We start from the raw sequence: 20,039 nt of genomic DNA, 5'->3' as shown, positions 1-20,039 counted from the left end.
ATAATGTAACAAAATTGTGCCAAGCAAATGTAGCCTGTTTTCACATACTGCTGTATTAAGCAACTTAACTAGTTAATACTTTATTTTGCTTATTATTTTGTAGCCTGTATTCTAAAACATATGCAAAAGAATGTCATAGATATATAGTATCTCACAAAAGTGAGTACACCCCTCACATTTTTGTAAATATTTGATTATATCTTTTAATGTGACAACACTGAAGAAATGACACTTGTATAAGAAATGTAAAGTAGTGAGTGTACAGCTTGTGTAACAGTGTAAATTTGCTGTCCCCTCAAAATAACTCAACACACAGCCATTAATGTCTAAACTGCTGGCAACAAAAGTGAGTACACCCCTAAGTGAAAATGTCCAAATTGGGCCCAAAGTGTCAATATGTTGTGTGGCCACCATTATTTTCCAGCAATACCTTAACCCTCTTGGGCATGGAGTTCACCAGAGCTTCACAGCTTGCCACTGGAGTCCTCTTCCACTCCTCCATGACGACATCACGGTGCTGGTGGATGTTAGAGACCTTGTGCTCCTCCACCTTCCATTTTCTAATAGTCATTCTGTCTTTCTTTCTTTTTTCTTTCTTTCGAGATATAATGTCAAATAAGACCTAATTTCTTTCTGTCTTTCACATATAATGTCAGCTAGGATTTTATTTATTCATACATATAATGTCAGCTAAGACCTCATTTCTTTCTTTCTTTCCACATATAATGTTAATGAGTCTTTGTTTATCACATATACACAGTGAAATTCTTTTCTTTGCATAGCCCTGCATGTCAGGAAGCTGGGGTCAGAGTGCAGGGTCAGCCATGATACAGAGCCCCTGGAGCAGAGAGGGTTAAGGGACTTGCTCAAGGGCCCAACAGTGGCAGTGCTGGGGCTTGAACCCCTGCCCTTCTGATCAGTAAACCAGAGCCTTAACCACCAAGCCACTGCCCCTTATATAATGCCAAATAAGACCTAATTTCTTTCTTTCTTTCAACTCATAATGTCATCTAGGATATTATTTATTTATTTATTTATTTATTTATCTATCTATTTCTACATATAATGTCAGCTAAGACCTCATGTCTTTCTTTATTTCTTTCTACAAATAATGCCATTCAAGACAGCAAAACATCTCTCTCTCTCTCTCTCTCTCTCTCTCTCTCTCTCTCTCTCTCTCTCTCTCTCTCTCTCTCTCTCTCTCTCTCTCTCTCTCTCTCTGATGTGTATGATTTTGTAGCATATATGCTAAAACTATTGCAGAATAACTTCATAGCTATAGTTTCTAGATCATGTTCTAATAGTCTTTCTTTGGTTCTTTCTTTATTCCTGTCTGCCTGCTTGTCTGTCTGCTTGTCTGTCTGCTTGTCTGTCTGCCTGTTTGTCTGCCTGCATGTCTGTCTGCCTGTTTGTCTGCCTGCTTGTCTGTCTGTCTGTCTGCCTGCCTGTCTGTCTGTCTATTTTGACACTATACAGTCCATTAGTGTGTGCTTTCAGTCGTTACCTCACTCTACTTATTGTGGGGTGTGTGTGTGTGTGTGTGTGTATGTGTGTGTATGTGTGTGTGTATGTGTGCGCGCGCGCTCCGGCTCTTACAGAGTTAACTGGAAGCCGTGTTGAAGGCGGCACTCTGTGGGGGAGTTACTGCGTCTCAAGCCGCTGCTGCAACATCACAGCGCATTCCTGAGCAGAGCTGAGCAAAGCTGCGAACATCTGACTGCCACATCACATCTCATCCCATCTCATCTCATCATCTATCATCATATAACATCTTATATCATCTCATCTCATTAAAAGCCCGGCTACACGGCAGACCGACTGCACCGTCTGCTACACCGTCATCCGCTCCACAGGCGCAGCAGAAAACTATGCATGGTCCAAGCACCACTGGTTAACTACACGTCGGTGAGTACAACGTTGCCTGGAACCTGTTTGTTTGGATTTGGTTTTTTAAAAAAAACTTGACAAAATAGAAATATTAACCAACCTATCATATATATATATATATATATATATATATATATATATATATATATATATATATATATATATATCCCAATGCATTCAATGTAAGACACGCCTGGAAAAAACAACACACCTTTAATCTAAATTCATGATTTTCTTTGTGGCGTTTATCCGAATTGTAGCGTTTACATGCAACCTGTTGTTATTTTTAGGCTGGAAGTGTAGTCACTATCCGACCTGAATAGGACGAAGCCAGATAAATATATCTTATTGCTAGCACAGGCGGTCTGTCAATCCTGCCCGTCTGTAGCGCGTTATTTACACACGACACACGACAGGTCCAGTCTGTTTCCTCCACACGCTTCTGTGCTTTATTTTGACATCTTTGTTTCGCCGCATTTTGACCTTTCATATTCTTTCTCGTCACGACGTGTGTGTGTGTGTGTGTGTGTGTGTGTGTGAGAGAGAGAGAGAGAGAGAGAGAGAGAGAGAGAGGACAATGTTTCATATCGCGTGCCAGGCGCGAGCTCAATAGGCTTCACTAAAATGTTGCCTGAGGTGTGATAAAATGTAGTCTGTGTTAAAGCCAGTTGACCATTCCTTTATGCGTTTCGTTTTTACACCTTCAAGGCTGTGCTTCACAAATTGGCAATCCGTGTATTCTAATATTCATACATGATGTGTCAGGCTTAATTAACTGGCGTTTGATAGCCTCTGAGGATTCGTTCAGTTGTTATAATAGCATATTAGCTCAAGTGTTTGGAGTTTTAAAGGGTAACTGAGGAAATTAGTTAGTCCTTATAACGTTTATCAAGAAAATACTACTTGGTTATTGGTTAATTCCTTATCCTGTAATGTCTTTATGTTCTACTTACTGGTTCACAAAAGACAAGAACTTCACTCATGACTGAATAACCTACCACCTCTTGTTAAATCATTTGAGCAATGTCTTCTCATGCTGTTTATTTTAAGAGAACATTGTGTACAAACACTTTTTCCCTGAATATAGGAATGATCTAAGTCTGAAGGAATGTGTGTGTGTGTGTGTGTGTGTGTGTGGAGACCTGGACCTTTATAGCAGTCCAGGATGTGGAAAAGTAGAAAGAAAGAAATGAGAGATGACAGGAAGAGCAAGTAGGAGGGGCAAAAAAAATGTCAGGGAGGCCTAGAAATAACCATAATTATGGCGTTTTTTTCTCTTTCTCTTTCTGTCTTTGCCCACTACCTCGCCACGCTTCGTGTTCAATCTAATGAAGGAAATGCCACTGTAAACTCACTGCACTCTATTTCATAAGGAGCCGATGGAACGTGGAAGTGTTTTAAAGAGTGTTTCAAACAGTTTGGAGTTGTGTAAGGTAAACATTACCAGAAATGTCAAGGGAAAATGCCAATTTTCTTTCTGTGGCTCCACAAATGGCCAGGGATGCAGAGGCAAAGATTTAATCTCACAGAAAGTAACCGCACCCCCAATGAAACACTCCTAAATGTCTTAGCTGAGTAAGACGTTTAAACACAAGTCATCACTGTGTGTTTAACTGTGTTGTATGAAGTAAAATTGCATCTTTTTTGGGGGGGTAGCAATGTTTGAGTATGATTCAGAGCGAGACACTTGATTTTTCCCCCTCTTTTGGTACAATGCGTGCCGTTTTATTGAAAGCAGATGTTGGCGCTCAACTTAATTTCCCTCCTTAAGTCATTCCTTCGCTTTGGCGTGCTCTGAAACATTTCTCCTCCTAGGCTATCCAGCTCTCAATAGAAGGAAAGTTCATGAAGGACAAAGAAAGTAATGCGAGGTCCCATTAAGAGTACTGAACATTAGAAACTTATCTCATTTGAATTTTCTTGGTTATCTTTCTGTGTTTGTGTGAATGGATATAAAAAGGAGTGCAATTGCATTTCATTGGCAACATATACAGGTCATTAGAGAAGTCATGGTATCTCTTTTACGTGAAGAGCAGTATTTCAGTGGGGTGGCCACATGCTGAGGTAAATGACCTTTGCACTGCCTGTTTGTTTGTGTCCCACTTTCCCCCTCTTGTGAAGAAAGAATGAAAATCTGGACAATCATTTAAAGCTCTGCATTGCTCCATGGTAGGGGAAAAAAAGAGACAAGAAGTTCAGTCCAGATGTGGAACCATTTGTTTTCTTCACTGGAAATCTGTAACGGAGGATGACACTTGACCTCCATTTCACATAAACTGAATAGTTTGAATTTTACTACTCAATTTGAGTAACATTTTGAGTAACTGCTCTTTGAGTAATTTGAGTGGTGTTAAGAACTTCTTGTAATGGTGACCAAACATGTCCTCACATTTTATAATGACTCACTTTGTATGAAAAACTGTGGTATAAAGGTTATGGCTAGTTAGTTTATTTCTTAATCACCTCAAAGCCATTTAATGAGGCTGGGAGAGTTGAGGAGGACTGGATCCCACTCAGTACAGTTTTGTCAAGAGTTTCCAAAACAGTTCTGTAAAAAACTGTAAAAGGATCTGCAGTATAATTGAAAAAGAATGGCCAGAGCTGACTTTCTCACTACAAGTCTAAGTAAACAAGGGCATTTTACAGAAGTCCTTGAGGAAAACTGGCATTGTCTGGTGTTTGCTTGTGTTTTTATACACCATCGCTGACTTTTAAGACCACACAAGAGGACAGCTTAAAACTGTTTTGTTATCCTCATGCAGTGTTCACCCTTCCTTAACTTAAAGTCTCTACTTACTATGGTGGGAAGATTAGATACTGTCCCTTTCCCATGGAACCGGCCTGAGTTCATTGTATTGTGAGTGAAAACAATATAAATTGAGAGTAGTTATGTTAACAACTGCTTTTGGTAGACTGTAAGTATTGTGCTTATTTTCATTTTTTGGGAAATTATCCTCCCATTTAGGTGCACAAGTATACATTTACTGTATTTACTGTATGTAGGTTATCTGTTGCAATGGACAATTTGTCAGCTTGACACTACCCCATCCATCAGTGGAATGGGACCAGTAGAGGACCACCACCAAGCTGATATTATTTAGGAGGTGTACTATTCTCAGCACAGACATGATGTCAGTGTGTATTGTACTGGTACAAGTGCTCCTGTGGACAGGATAGAGTGAATGAACAAATTCTACATAGAGCTACAGGCAGTAATTGTATACCTACAAAGTGAGCTGTTCTTATAGATACAACTTAGGTGTTCCATAATAAACTGGCACCTCAGTGTACTGGCTTCTCAGTTTATTTCTTTGCATTAATGTTACTATTTATTTACATGCCTGCCATGTTGTGTAAGCTCAAAAGACCGACTCATTTTATGCAAATTAGTGTCTACTAGACAACTGAACAGAAAAATCCCTTCAAAGCTATTTGTATGTGTTCGTCTTCCCTCCATTTTGTTTGATTACATGTCTCTGGTGATGGATTTTGTGTTTGCTATGCAAAGCCAGACTATAGCAGCTCAGAGTAGAACATTTTTGCCAGTACCTGTCTAAGGAGCATGTGGGAGTCATGGCAATTCTCCAGAAAGTTCACTGTGGAAATCATCTATCCTTATTTTCTTATTTTCTCATTTTCATGCCTCTAAATGTCACTCAGTTAGGGATGACTAATTGTTGACTGGAAATAAGTTGGCAGTGCTTGCTTTTTACAACATGGCCAGACCTCCTTTTAACCTGGAGCACTTATTTAGAGCAGCTACTCAATTATCTATTCATCAAATTTCGAAATATTAAAACCTTCTTAAGCAAACATATATAAGATTTGTTATTTAAGTGTGAAAACTAGAGATAGCACTGACCTGATACCCAGTATTGATATCAAGCCAATACCAGGAAAAATGGTAGATTTGAAATCAAAGAAAACATAACGGATATCAGAATTTTTGGAACTGGAAATGCTTACATATTAAGGGACTTAATTGTTTTTTGTTGAGATAGATTTTTATTATATTTATACTTTATTATATTTAAGTGATTTTTGTGCAAAAGAGTTTAATTGTAATGAAGAAAGTACAGGTGCATCTAAAAAAATTGAATATCGTGGAAAAGTTAATTTTTTTCTGTAATTTAATTTAAAAAGTGGAACTTTAATATTTTAAGCCTTTTTTTGTTTTAATCTTTATGATTATGGCTTATAGCTCATGGAAATCAAAAATCCAGTACCTCAAAACATTAGAATAAAGAATTTATAATACAGAAATGTCGACCTTCTGAAAAGTATGTTAATTTATGCACTCAATACTTGGTCGGGACTCCTTTTGCACGAATTACTGCACCAGTGCAGTGTTGCATGGAGGCAATTATCCTGTGGCACTGCTGAGGTGTTCTGGAAGCCCAGGTTGCTTTGATAGCGGCCTTCAACTCATCTGTAAAGTTGGGTCTGGTGTCTCTCATAGATTGTCTATGGGGTTCAGATCAGGAGAGTTGGCTGGCCAATCAAGCACAGTAATACTATGCTCAGCAAACCAGTTACTAGTAGTTTTGTCCTGCTGGAAAAGGAAATCAGCATCTTCATAAAGCTTTTCAGCAGATGGAAGCATGAAGTGCTCTAAAATCTCCTGGTAGACGCTGCATCGACTCTTGACTTGAGAAAACACAGTGGACCAACACCAGCAGATGACATGGCCCCCCAAATCATCACTGACTGTGGAAACTTCACACTGGACTTCAAGCAACTTGGATTCTGTTCCTCTCCACTCTTCCTCCTTACTCTGGGACCTTGATTTCCAAATGAAATGCAAAATTTACTTTCATCTTCCCCATGATTGTGGTTGTGGGTACTGAACCAGACTGAGAGATTAAATGCTCAGGAAACCTTTGCAGGTGTTTTCAGTTAATTATCTGATTAGAGCTCTTCTCAGGTCGAAATTTCTGTATTATAAATTCTTTATTCTAATATTTTGAGATACTGGATTTTTGATTGCCATGAACTGTAAGCTGTAATTGTCAAGATTAAAACAAACCAAAAAAAAAGGCTTGAAATATTTCACTTTATGTGTAGTGAATCTAGAATATATTAAAGTTCCATTAAATTTGCATTAAATTACAGGAAAAAATGCTGTAAAACTTTTCCACGATATTCAAATGTTTTGAGATGCACCTGCACAGCTTAGTAGTTTTTAAAGAAAACAGTATCAGATGGGTATGGGTATCAGCTGATCAAGGTTTCAGTATCTGTATCGGAAAAACCAAAAGTGCCATCATGCCATCTTTAGTGAAAAACCAGTGTTCTGGGTTCAATAGTCAAAACTGTGGCCTGACACCACTAAGTCAAGCATTAAATTGTAGTTCCACAAACTATAACATAATGTTTTCCCCTCTGTACTGTAAGTTAGCAGCAAGTAAATGGTAGATTTTCACCCCCAAAAAAACTTCTCATTATGTGTGTATTGTCACCCTGAAGAAGTCTGTAACTTGTGCAGACAAGGCTACTTTAATTTTGGTGTTAGCTTAATTGCTACCTAGTTAACAGTCTAATTCTAAGGTACATTCTTAGGCGAATCAAATATATGTGGCCTCAGACCTTTCTGTAACCTTTGCAGTCTTGTTTTGGGTAGCTGCTAAATCTACACCCATGGAGATACTTTTTGTTTGGAGACTTGTCCTCTGTGAAACATTCCTGGCACAGTTCTGAGGTAGATGTGTCTCGGCTTCCAGGCTTTTTTTTTTTTCTTGATGTGTGTATTTAGGGATCTGCACAGCCTGTGTGAAGAGAGAGGCATGGAGCCAGGGAAGAGAAAAGCTGCTGTTTACTGTACACTCATTGTTCTCCTTCACTGGAAGGATCTTCAGAATCGTGGCTTCAGATCTGGCCTGCTTGTTCACTTTTTTCTCTGAAACTAGATCCTGAGGGGCTGAAGGTCATATCAGGCCAGATACTAGGTGTAAATATAGACGTTGGATTTTGGCTTAGTTATGACCAGGAAGTCCTGGAATCATCTGTGTTAGCAGCAGGAAAGTCTTTAAAGGAAATTCGTGTCTCCAAGCGACTTCTAAAGAATTCTTCCAGGCATGGTGTCCTGAAAAAAGGAAAAAAACATAGTTTGAATTAACAGCAGAGGTGTTACAAGAGCTTGTCTTATAGCCAGGCTATTAAGATGTTCCCCTGAAATCAAAATTGGTGTTTCAGAGCTTTTTGTGCCTGTCCCTTAGTGTTATAAACCATTGGTCTCCATTTTAAAGCACAAGTAAAAGGCTCTTGTTAATCTCTATGCTCTTCTCCATATTTAGCTAGCTTTCTAAGCTACTATCTGGTGTGTTCAGTTTTGACAGGGGTGTTTGCATACTTATCTTGACCCTTATTGGCAGTCACGCACTTCAAGAAACTCTGGGAGATAAACGGTTAAAAAATAGGCAAAGGACTTGATAACTAGCTATAGAAATGTCAAATAGATCAGCAAATGAGAAACTAGCTAGCTCGCATTAGCAGCTTGAGAGTGATACTTTGTTAGATAAAGCTGTTCATACGGAATAGTAGTGAAAAGATAAACTATTAGAATGAAATAATGCTGTGACCTCTTTCGCCCAACAACTCTGCTATAGAATTTAAAGTGAATGGGTGGGACTAACCTGTTGTAAAGTGAATGGGTGGGACTAAACTGCAGTAAAGTGAATGGGTGGGACTAACCTGCTGTAAAGTGAATGGGTGGGACTAACCTGTTGTAAAATTAATGGGTGGGGCTAACCTGCTGTAAAGTGAATGGGTGGGACTAACCTGTTGTAAAATTAATGGGTGGGGCTACCCTGCTGTAAAGTGAATGGGCGAGTATAGTTAAATGTGTTAATTTCTATGATGTCAAAGAAACAAGAAATCCAAACCAGTAAAGAAGCAAGACGAAACAAAACACACTGTATCTGCACCTTCCATGACCCTTTAATGATTCTAAGGTTTAATATGAACTGTTAAGGACAACATTTTGTAGCAGTTATTCAAATGATTGCGTGCTATCCCTTCAAAAGCATGGATATCTGCAACTAATAAAAGTCAGTATACATAGTATACTGTAAGTGTGCAGGTCTGCTTCATGATCGTGTGCTTCTGAAATTCTGTCACAGCCTGGTACAAGCTCACAGGCATGATCTAGGTGTGCACCCTTCCAGCAAGAGTTCAGTAAGAAACATCTTTGCATACAGCTTTAGAGGATTAGCTGTATCAGACTGAGACCTTCCCATAAATGTTCTGTCAGGACCTTCCCTGCCTGCTAGCATACCATTCCATTCTTTTGATTCACCATAATATGGCATTTCTTTCACCAACTGGTTTTGTCCTATTTCTGAGTAATTATCATTCTCTCAATGGTCACTAACTACTAGCCACATGATGAGCGTGGAGTATTTTGTTTTGTACGCCATGACTGAGTAACGCAGCTGCTCTCTTTATAATATAATCTGATCTCCATTTATAGTCTCACAACTCAATTTACATACATTACCTGCTAAAATAAGCTGGGTAGTAGGTCGGTTGCTGCTCAGTGAGGTGCAGCTGATTACAGTGTGCAAGAGGAAGTGTTAATGTCAGGTGGCAGAGAAAAGTGCTTATGATCACCCAGCTTGAAAAAAGAACAGGAAAGGAAAGAGGCTGTAAGATAATTAAAGATGACCTTTTCCATTTTGGGAACTTTTCAGGAAAGTTTGTTGGTAACTCTATGTGGTCCGGGAATTACTCGTCCGTAAACAAGGCTTCTTATAGTGCAATCCAACTTGTGTGTTTAGATGAGGATTTGTAAATCCTGCTTTTTCAACTTTGGGAACATTTTATTCTCATTACTCACAGCTCACACCCAGTCACAAGCTCCCAAATATTTCAATACTCTGAGATTAATAAGCATTGTAGCATTGCTTTCATTAAGAGCAGAGGAGCGTATTTATAGCATTTACATTAATTTCCTGTTCTTAAATAAGTTGACCCGGGTGAAAAGGAAAGACGCACCAAATATTGTGCAGAGGTCTCGCTCTGATTTCCTAGATTGAAAACAAGTGCAAGAAAACAATCAGCCTATGTTCTGAATAAGGTGGAGGCTTTATGGATCCCAGATGTAAGGGAAGCTCCCATTTCCTTTAGCCACATATTTGGTGACATTTTTAATAGCTTGAATACCAAGGCAAAGAATATTGACAGCATATGTTCTTTTATCTGTTCTATTCTATCTGATTTCTGTTTTTGCAACCTTTTTATTCATGCATATTTATACAAATTGAATTGTACAAGTGTAAACCGTTTTCATTTCTTCAAGGCGTGTTAGAGATTGTAGTAAGACAATCGAACTGTTACATTACAATTTCCCTCAAGAGAGAAAGAAAGCGACTGCACCACAGTTAGTCGAGTTCAGAGAATTTATAACCACTGCAGTGCCTGCTCTTTAAACAATGGCTTTGTTAGGACTGAGGAAATACGAAAAAGTGTTTTGAGAGATAAGCTAACTGAATGTTAGGTTCAGTGTAATAAACAGAGAAAAGTGTATTCTTATAGCACAACAGCACAGCCGTTTTAGGATGCACCAAACTTCAGGATCTTTGTTCAGCTTCTGTTTTACTGCAGGGCCACTTTGATTTCTGCTGTTGCTTATAAGCTCATTGACTATACGCTGATGCTATGGGAAACTCTGCCACTTATTTATATTTTGTCTATCTATCTATCTGTCTATCTATCTATCTATCTATCTATCTATCTATCTATCTACTCAAAGTCTTAAATGTTTGTTGTAGTCTTTTATATAAATATGAGAAAACAATTATAAGTAACCCTACAATAAGAGAAAGTAACTTGATTTCTCACAGCATTGAATGAGCAAACTTATCCAAAGCACCTTACAGATAAAATGAGGAAAAACAACATTACGCAACAGTTGATTACTTGGTTTAAATATTAATTCAGTTTCTAATCTCATGGGCAGTTCATGGACACTGACAAAATCTGAATGGTCTGCTGTTTGCCAGTGGTAAAGTATTAAAGTAACTTATAGTATGATTTCATCCTCACTTTACACTCCACTAGCATCTTGGCTAACAACCACACAGAATAATATAATAATAATAATAATTATTATTAATAAAGAAGTTTTGTGTCAGAAGTGTTGAAAAGTTGTTGTACTGAATGTTGTACTGTATGTTCTGCAGAAACCACAGTTTTAGCAGTTTTACTGGGTAAAGGAGACTCTGCGACTTTTTGCAGTGAAAGCTAGCATTACTTCCTTACTATAAGCAGCAACATTCCCCATTTTTGCAACACCAAATAACTTCCATGTTTTGCACTCTTATAACTGATTACCGTGTGAAATGGTAAGAAAACTGCAATGTTATCAGTTCTAAAGACAAGTGCCTTGACCTTGGGCTTAATGCTGTTTTTAAAAAGTGTCTTTATACAGTATTGACGGCTACAGCCATTATACGGCCTTATTATATATTTGTATATCCGACAATACCATTATTTTTCATAAATACGTTAATAATGTGGCAGATATCATGACTTAAGTGGAAGTTTTAGAAACTTTTAAATATTTCCTGTCGGAGGCTTTTATGTAAAAGATTTTAAATGGATAAACAATTTCAAAAATTGTTGGAGACAACGCAAGTTACACCTGTATCTTCATGTAATGAACAAGTTATCAGCATTAATCTAGCACTTTACAGAATGCTTTGAGTGCGTTTGATGAGTGTGGTTTTCCTACTGGTCTGTGACATAGCAGTAAAGCCCTAATTCCAGTTTACTCTTTTATCTTCTCACCCATGTTTAGCTTTTTTTTTCTTTTTTTTACTTGAATTCTTTCACTCAACCTTTTCCTCTCACATATCTCCCCAGCTCATGCTTTGCTGAACATGACCCACTGCTGAGTCAGGCTGTAGTCGAGCACACTACACAGTGGAGAGAAGGAAAGAGAGCTGCTTTCGATCACCCCATCACGTGAGGCTGGCCCCAAAAAATGTCTGCAGAGGTGGAGTCCGGCATGCCTCCAGCCGAGCAGGCACCCGTGAAGACGCCATCCAAGAAAGAGAAGAAGAAGGGTACGTGAACCTGCTCGGGGCTGAGAGGTTACGACAGAGTACATGCTTATGGAATTTGCGAACAGTTTGTTCTTCTAACTGTATCTTTGGAGGTCATGATTTGAAAGCGGGAGTCCCATGTGATTTGGAGATGTGGTTTATTTAAGGTTTTCTAATTTGTTGTATGGAGCGCCTCACTAGGATTGTGCATTATGCATCCCCTTTCTTTTGAAATCTCTTTCCATTTTCAGACGAAGCAGCTGGCGTTTCTTTGTTACGATGTCCGCTGTTATTTTCCCGCGATGCAAGAAACTTCAGGGATGATAGAACTTTTTATTAGTTAGCTAGTATTGCATAATTTCATTTAAATAAATGTTGATGTTGACGTTGCTTACACAGAGGAACACATGAATGGACAGACCTGTAATGTTTAACAGAAACCCCATTCAGCCTGACGAATACAGGACTTCTCTTTTTCTTGTTCTTTTTTTTCCCCTATACGTGGAAAAAACAGAAGCTCGTCAGTTTGACTGGGTGTATGCCCAAATAAACCACAGACGTAGAATAATGCTCCAAGTATTCACAGTATTTTGAGGCAAGTGTGTTCATTATGGATCATTACGTACTTATATTCTTCAAAACATCCTGATCCTGAAATAGCTGTCTGACATGCTTTTAGCCGTGATGCCTTTTATACACAAATTCTTTAACTCCTAAAATATATTTTGAAGTAGTCATTGAATAATATACTATATACTGTTGAATATAGTACACTGTTGAATTGCTGATTTTAATTGGTCAGAGGTTCCCTCCTCCTCCTTGTGTGTGGAGTTTGCAGGTTCTCCACATGCTTCAGGGGTTTCCTCCAGGTACTTCGGTTTCTTCCCCCATCCCAATGTCATGCGTTGTAGGCTGATTGACATTTCTATGAATGGTTGTGTGAGTGTGTGTGTGTGATTGTGCCCTGCGATGGGTTGGCACCCCATCCAGGGTGTCCCCCGCCTCATGCCCCGAGTCCCCTGGGACAGTCTCCAGGCTCCACGTGACCCTGTGTAGGATAAGCGGTACAGAAAATGGATGGATGGATTGATTGCTCAGAGGTTTATATCATAGGTTTATATTAATGTGCGTGTTCTAATACATTGTTGTTTCGGGAATGGTGGCCTTATATGATGGATGCTCCACATAAACGGATTAAAAAACATGCGCAATCATTGATATGATGGAGGTTTCTGTGAGGAGACGTTTATTTAGCATTTTTGGAAGGAGTCTCCAGTGTCAGCACTAAGAGGTACCACTGTAACTTTAGGTTGATCAGCATGAGAAAATCTTGAGCATGGTGAGCTCTGGGTTTCTCATGAACATGACAAGCTGTATTTTTTTTTTTGTCTTATTAACTTCAAGAGAGAAAAAGGAGAGCCTGGTGAGGGAGCAGCTGCTATAATGTAAGTGATTACAGGAATTAGCTTGTTACACAGGCGTTCCACAATGAAAAGTGTGATATGACATTGTTTAGTTCATGAAAAGTGTAACTGTTGCCAAATTGCTGTGGTATAAAAGGAATAAAACACCACGGGCCATTACACTTCACCTCAGCCTGCATTACTCCACCTATAGTTGATTATTTTCCTATAACAGTACACTTCAGTGTTTTATTTTTTTTACTTGTAACCGAATAATAAATCAAGAGTTTAAGGGGTTAAATAAGAATACATGATAGATAACTGAATGCTGCTAATAAAGTAGATATAATAAATTAAGTTGGTGGCTCCCTTAATATTCCACGACCAAATACACCACCATGTTACTGCTGCATTTGTCTGCTTCTTCTAAAGAAAGCCACAACAGTGTAGAGAACATTAAAAGCCTCTATACCAGATTCTGTGGGCCTCCTTGACCCCAGTAGTTCTCTGGATTTATTTTTGTTAAGCTGGACCCAGTGCACAGTGATATTGTTTGTCTTTGCCAGGCTTGCTCATAGAGGAAGAGTGCACCGGTGATGGATTCCATTAGGGCTGTCTACACAATATCTTCCAGCTGCAAGTGCAAATCCCTCCCCTCCCTGTCTGTTTATGATCGCTTTTCACAGGCAGGAAAACAAGTGAAGTGTTTCTCATGCTGAGGATCTTTCAGAGACTTGTGTTACACAATGCATCTGGACGGTTCATGCCATAATGCATTTCCTGTTCAAAAAAAAAAAAAAAAAAAGTGACAATAGATCATGTAAGCTGATCATGTAAGGTGTCATTTTGTTTTGCAAGTACGCTCTAGTTTTCAGAAGACCAGCAGACAAATCAGCTGTGGTGTGACTGTTCCAGTTTTCACTTTGGCTTAAAAAAAAACAAAACAAAACAAAACCTACTTAGATCACTTGCTTATATCAGCAGGCTCATTTGTAAATGGCTGGGTTTCTAAGGAGTTGTCAGTTGCTAATGTCAAAGCACCTCATATCAGGACCACGGTGTTTAGTCTGAAAATAAATGCTGTCTTGCTCACAAGGAACTTAACAGGTCAGAGGTTACGTCGTAAACAATGTGTTCAATGAGGTTGTATTTGCAGACAAGTAGCTGTAATGTTTCACCATTTAAAAGCCACACAGCATCTGCTAAGAGAGCAATTCAGTTTTTCTTTTATATCAATGACACTGATTCATTCATTCATCCATTTTTCTTCAGTAAGTGCTTTGCATTGGTCAGGGTTGTGATGGATTTGGACATGGGGCATTTACACAATTTAGTGTGGCCAGGTCACCTACTGGTATGTTTCTGGGAGGTAGGAGGAAACTGGAGTACCCAGAGGAAACCCATGTAGACATGAGGAGAACATATAAAACTCCAGGGACCCTGGAGCTGTGAGACAGCAACAAGTGACTAGCGACCTTTATAACATGACTTTAAATTTACAGACAAATAAACAATCACAGCTTTCTCTAAAAACAATTGATGATTTATTATGTTTTAGTCTTTTTTTAGGTTTCTAGGTTATTAATATTAAGTTGAATTATTATAGACACACATTGCCAAGCCTTGAAGCCTTCCATCTTATTTCACTGCCCAAAGTCATCAAAGGCGGTTGTGTCTGATCTATTTAAAAGGGGAGGATGTGACTGAAAGAGGCCTGCACATTGATTGGTGTGGGGGTTGTCCTGTGTCCTGGTGATAATAAGGGGGGAACCTCCAGCCTGTTGAGTCCCTGCATGTTTTGAAAGTCAATAGCGTCCCTTAGTTTGTTCACAAACTGTCTGGCTGTACCCATTCTTTCACTCCCTCTCTCCGCCCCTGCCATCTAAACAGGGGCCGACAATCGAGTGGAGAACCCCAACACAATTAGCTGTGCTCCAAAGAAAGAGAGGGTGCAGAGGGAGAGGAGAAAGAGCCAATAGACCCGGACCAAAACAAACAAGTCAAATAAGATGAAAGAGGAAGATGGCAGAAAAGCAATGCCAGCTAGAGCGAGAGAAAATAACAGATCAAGCGCTATCCAGTTCTGTGAAAAAAGATAAACAGAGGCCAGTAATAGACTTGAAGTAGATAAATCAGATATTGAGCGAATCTCTCTAGTGAGCTCAAGAAAGCTAAATAGTAAAGTCTGGTTGAAGAGGGGGAAAAAACAAGAAAGGGCAAAATGCAGTGTCAAAAGAGGACTACAAAGTGAACCAGGCACCAATATTAAACCATGGTGTAGCAGTCATAATGATATTCAGGACTCTGAAGAGCCTTTTCAGTGGAAAAGCTCACCTGCACACTATAGATTCTTACTTTCTAAGAACTGCTGTAATCATAAACACTGACCTGTCCTCATCCAAGGACTCCTAATCATTATGGGATGTAGTCAGATTCTGGGATATAAGTCCAAAAATCAGAGATGGGTTATGCACCAAGTTGATTTTAATTGGATGTGCCATTCCGATTATGTAAATCACATACATCTAGTTCACGCCTCCATGGTTGCTAATTGCTGGATGTTTCTTAATAGGTGTCCAAGGTAAGGTTTTTTAGTAGCATCAATACCTCTGACTTTAAACACAAACCCTTACCTTTATGAACAAAAAAAAAATTAGGGGGATAGAAAATGTGGACTGAAGAAGGAAATAACGTTTGTTTTCTTTGCCGTCAAATATAAATGTACACGATGTAACATAAAAGTAGTATGTTCCTGAGCATACTAATCATACTGAACATCCTTTTCAAACACTCAATACATTTGTCTTTACTCTTCTACAGCTGTATACTGTAATGATTCATAGTCTGAGAGTCATCCAGAAGAGGATGTCTTAAAGTTCCTTAAAGTTATGTATCAGATAGTTTTTCTTTGCTACTGTTGCCTCTGGATTGCTCATTAAGGATCTAAGTCTATATCTGGGTTTCTTTAAAGCAGTCTTGTTGAATTGACTGGAATCGAAACGAATTGAATTGAAGGACTTATGTGAATGATGGTGGATCTCTAACCGCCGCCTTGCGCTTCCAATCATCAAAAAAAGTGTTATAAAATTATAAAGGTGTACTTTTGCGACCCCTTTTTTGTGACGCTTGATTAATGTTGACCACATGAATCAGTTAAATCAAAGTCACTGACATGAGAAGACCTTTCAGTGAACTACAAAGGCTGCCTAATAAGCACCTAACATAATGATGGGCTGTGGGAATTGCAGAAGACCCGTTCTCAGCTTCTGAGCTATCAAACAAACAAACTCAGCCAAGAAACTGTTTCAGTATAAACACTCTACTCTGAACAGTGTATACTTTCTGCTTTCTTATTCCCTTTGGTCAAGATACATAACTCTACGAATTCAAATACTGTTTATTTTACAAGTTACAGCAGAAGGTTGTTGTTTTGTTTTGCTTTGGAGCCATAATTTCATGCTTTATGTGGTTTCAGGTGTCATGCCTAATAACAGTTCATTCCCAGGTTAAACAAAAGCAGAATCTTTTGATAAACATTGGCTTTTCATTTGAGCTTTCAAGAGTCACGTCTGTTTTCTTAGCTGTATGATTTTTCTTAAGTACTTTATTATGAACAAAATCACACAGTGTGTCATCCTTTAATGAGGCTTTTTACTGAGTATCAGTACACGGATAGGAAGAAAGTACAGGAAAATATACCTAAGTGAAAATATGGGTATTGTTTCAAAATCGCAGTTAAAAGTAGAAGTAGCTCGTCAAAATTCTACTGGAGTGAAAGTTAGAAAGTGTCCACACTAAATTGTGAGTAGTTAAGGTAGCCAGGCCAATATTTATGTATGTATGTATGTATGTATTTATTTATTTATGCAGATCCATTACATTTTGCATGACTCAATTTGTATGAAAAGTCATAAAGGATAAGATTAAGCTTCAAGGTTGATGTGGTATTCAGATTTTAGTGTACTTTAGTATTCGTAAATTCCATGTTGGAAATCATATAGTTGTAGGAAGAGCAAGTGAGACTGGAAGGCATTGGTTGTTGTAGCCATGCTATTCTTGTTCAATATTTTGTTAAATATAGTTACTAAATATTATTCATATGCACAGAATCATGATGGAATTGGTATCTGGGCACAAAAATAAGACATGATCAGTTTAGTACTAGTTTAGGTCAATATGAAAATGTAAGGCGTGACTTGTAAATTTGGTTAGATTTAGGTACAAATGCCCTACAATGATATGATATTTAAGGATATTAATGAAGTACATATATGTATGCTCAAGTAATGTTCATCTCTGCTGTAGTTTAAATGCTTATGTCAAAGATAAGATGACCAGATCTCATTTTAACATCCTACACAGAACCAGCATTTTGGTGACAAATTTGACTTCATGTGTATTCTAGGCGTAACATCAAAACTCATTCCAGTCTTTAGTCTTTGCTTTATTTAATAGGATTTATACATATCTCTGTCTCAGCTTTAGCTACTCCGGAGAAAACAGATGAGTTCCTGCTGGCCAGGTTCAAAGGTGATGGTGTTCGGTACAAGGCCAAGCTAATTGGAGTGGATGATGTGCCTGAGGCCAGAGGGGACAAAATGAGCCAAGACTCCATGATGAAACTGAAGGTAGGTTATATAGTAAGGATTAAAGAAATAGTAAAGATTTTTGCTAAAGTCATTATTTTTTTTCATGTTGCTTGAAATAAGCAACATTATCTGTCAATAGAATAAATCCATTTCAAGCATGAAATTAGTAAAAATATTTAGAAATGGGCTTAATAATACGAGTTGAATTTGTCCATATTTATTAAAGATATTTTTACTTGCTAAGATTTTTCTTTTGCAGTGAGGTAGATGAGTGGGATTTGCATTGTCATATTCTCAGCATATTTGACAGTAGCTAGACAACCAAGATTTTTTTGCTAAATAGATTAGGTAATGTAATGTAATCTAATGAACAAGGAGGGTTTGTGGCAATTTTTCATTTTTATTTTTTTTGTCTATCATGTCATCCGTAACAATTTGCATTTCAGATCAGGATGTGTTCAAGCCACTGAATATTAATATTTTTAATGACATAATGAAGAAATATTACATTTTGGTGCATTTTTAAATTCAATGATATGAAAAAGTATTTGCACTTTCTAAGCTAGTGGCTGTTTTTCAGGGCAAGGCAGCAGCTTCTCGCTCTCAGGGCAAACACAAGCAGAGAATTTGGGTGAACATCTCTCTCTCAGGAATCACTATAACAGAAGAGAAGACAGGAGTGAGTCTTCTTTGCCATTCGCTGTCATATCTGTTTGCCTTCACGATTAAAAAATAAATGTTTATTGCTTTTCTGTGCTAATTATATTATATATCTCATCTCTGCAGGCAGTACTGATGGAACATGCAGTGAACAAGATCTCTTTCATTGCTCGCGATGTTACAGACAATCGAGCGTTCGGCTATGTGTGTGGTGCAGAGGGCCAGCACCAGTTCTTCGCTATTAAAACTGCTCAGCAGGTGTGATGGGGTTCCTAATGGGCATGTTTTCTTGCTCTTTTTTTAAAACATAAAAGCAGCAGCGTGGAAACAGACTAACAGTCATTTTTTTTACTTTCAGGCAGAGCCTCTTGTTATTGACCTGAAGGATCTCTTTCAGCTCATCTTTAATATGCGGAAAAAAGAAGCAGAAGGTTCAAAGAAGGTACAGGGTGTATTTGTATTGGATTAATGCATTGTCATGTCCAGAAAACTGCAGTTATGACATGCTAATTACAACTTTCACCTCAGGGAGTAACTGTTTTTACAGTGTCATAATAGCTGTTATGAGAATTGTGTATATAGTAACAAAAGCTGTAAGTCCAGACATCCACGACTTTGCACCTCAAAAGTGTAGAGTTGATGTTTCTCAACACATGATTCTAATGCTAATCGCTTGAGTAGTACATACTGTAGTTGATTGTCTTTGGAACTCATTCCACAAATCATTCATATTTTATAAGTTTTCGTCTTATAAGTTTGGCCCTGCTTTTTATTATAGCATCCACCCAACATGTAGTCCCGCCTGGGTGTGCTTACTCTACTAGAGTTTACAGACATTTTATTTTATTTCCACTTTTTTTGAATAAGGAATTATAAGCTTTTAAGTTGTATCATCAATAATTAACCTCTAATAACAGTTAGGCATGTGTTGTATTTGCCATGTATATTGTAGCTCTTATGTTATGCTATCTTTGGTGTATTACTTATCTGATTTTATTTCCTCTCCAGGAAGAAGCCAACAAAGTGGTAGAGGTAAGCATTGACCAGTACAGATACAGTAAATGAGTAGAGTACTACTTATAAGAACATTCAATATATTAAAAAAAAATCTTGAAGTAAACATTCTTTTTCACCACAGAATGGAAGTGACGCCTCACTCGGCAATCGAAAAGTAAGTATTCGTCATGTTAGGATTTTGTGTTTTAGGGATAGAACCCATGGTGATGCAGTATTCAGTATCACAACAGCAACTTACAGTCTGATAATCATGAACCCGAATTCTTACACGATTGCTGTCTCAAACAAAAACTACCATAAACTCAAGCCTAAAGCACTAAAGGTTACCCTGCACCTAGGGGTGCAAACTAGGCTAATTAAAACAGAAAACTTGACACAAACCAACAATAACCATTTAGACTCTTGTCATCTCCTTTGGACTGTATGAAAAATAAAATACC

General features: G+C 38.2%; 1 protein-coding gene across 3 annotated transcripts in view; it reads left to right on the top strand.

Moving 5' to 3' along the window:
- Window positions 1-1,651: 1,651 nt before the first annotated feature.
- si:ch211-204c21.1 (DAB adaptor protein 2) overlaps window positions 1,652-20,039 on the top strand; it is a 23,823-nt gene continuing 5,435 nt past the window's right edge. For 2 of the 3 annotated variants that reach the window (XM_017452302.3, XM_017452301.3), the window contains exons 1-8: window positions 1,652-1,905; window positions 11,749-11,951; window positions 17,813-17,961; window positions 18,503-18,601; window positions 18,709-18,840; window positions 18,941-19,024; window positions 19,591-19,614; window positions 19,721-19,753. In XM_017452302.3, coding sequence (XP_017307791.1) covers window positions 11,870-11,951; window positions 17,813-17,961; window positions 18,503-18,601; window positions 18,709-18,840; window positions 18,941-19,024; window positions 19,591-19,614; window positions 19,721-19,753 — 603 coding nt within the window. In that variant the 5' untranslated portion in view covers window positions 1,652-1,905; window positions 11,749-11,869. Of the gene's footprint in view, window positions 1,906-11,748; window positions 11,952-13,334; window positions 13,376-17,812; window positions 17,962-18,502; window positions 18,602-18,708; window positions 18,841-18,940; window positions 19,025-19,590; window positions 19,615-19,720; window positions 19,754-20,039 lie in introns of those variants that run through there. The other variant, XM_017452304.3, reaches the window with a different exon arrangement.

The sequence above is a fragment of the Ictalurus punctatus genome, chromosome 22 (genome assembly GCF_001660625.3).
Source record: "Ictalurus punctatus breed USDA103 chromosome 22, Coco_2.0, whole genome shotgun sequence".
NCBI classification, from domain to species: Eukaryota; Metazoa; Chordata; class Actinopteri; order Siluriformes; family Ictaluridae; genus Ictalurus; species Ictalurus punctatus.
Note: the sequence above shows the minus strand (reverse complement) of the source record. Positions and strands in the feature narration are given on the sequence as shown.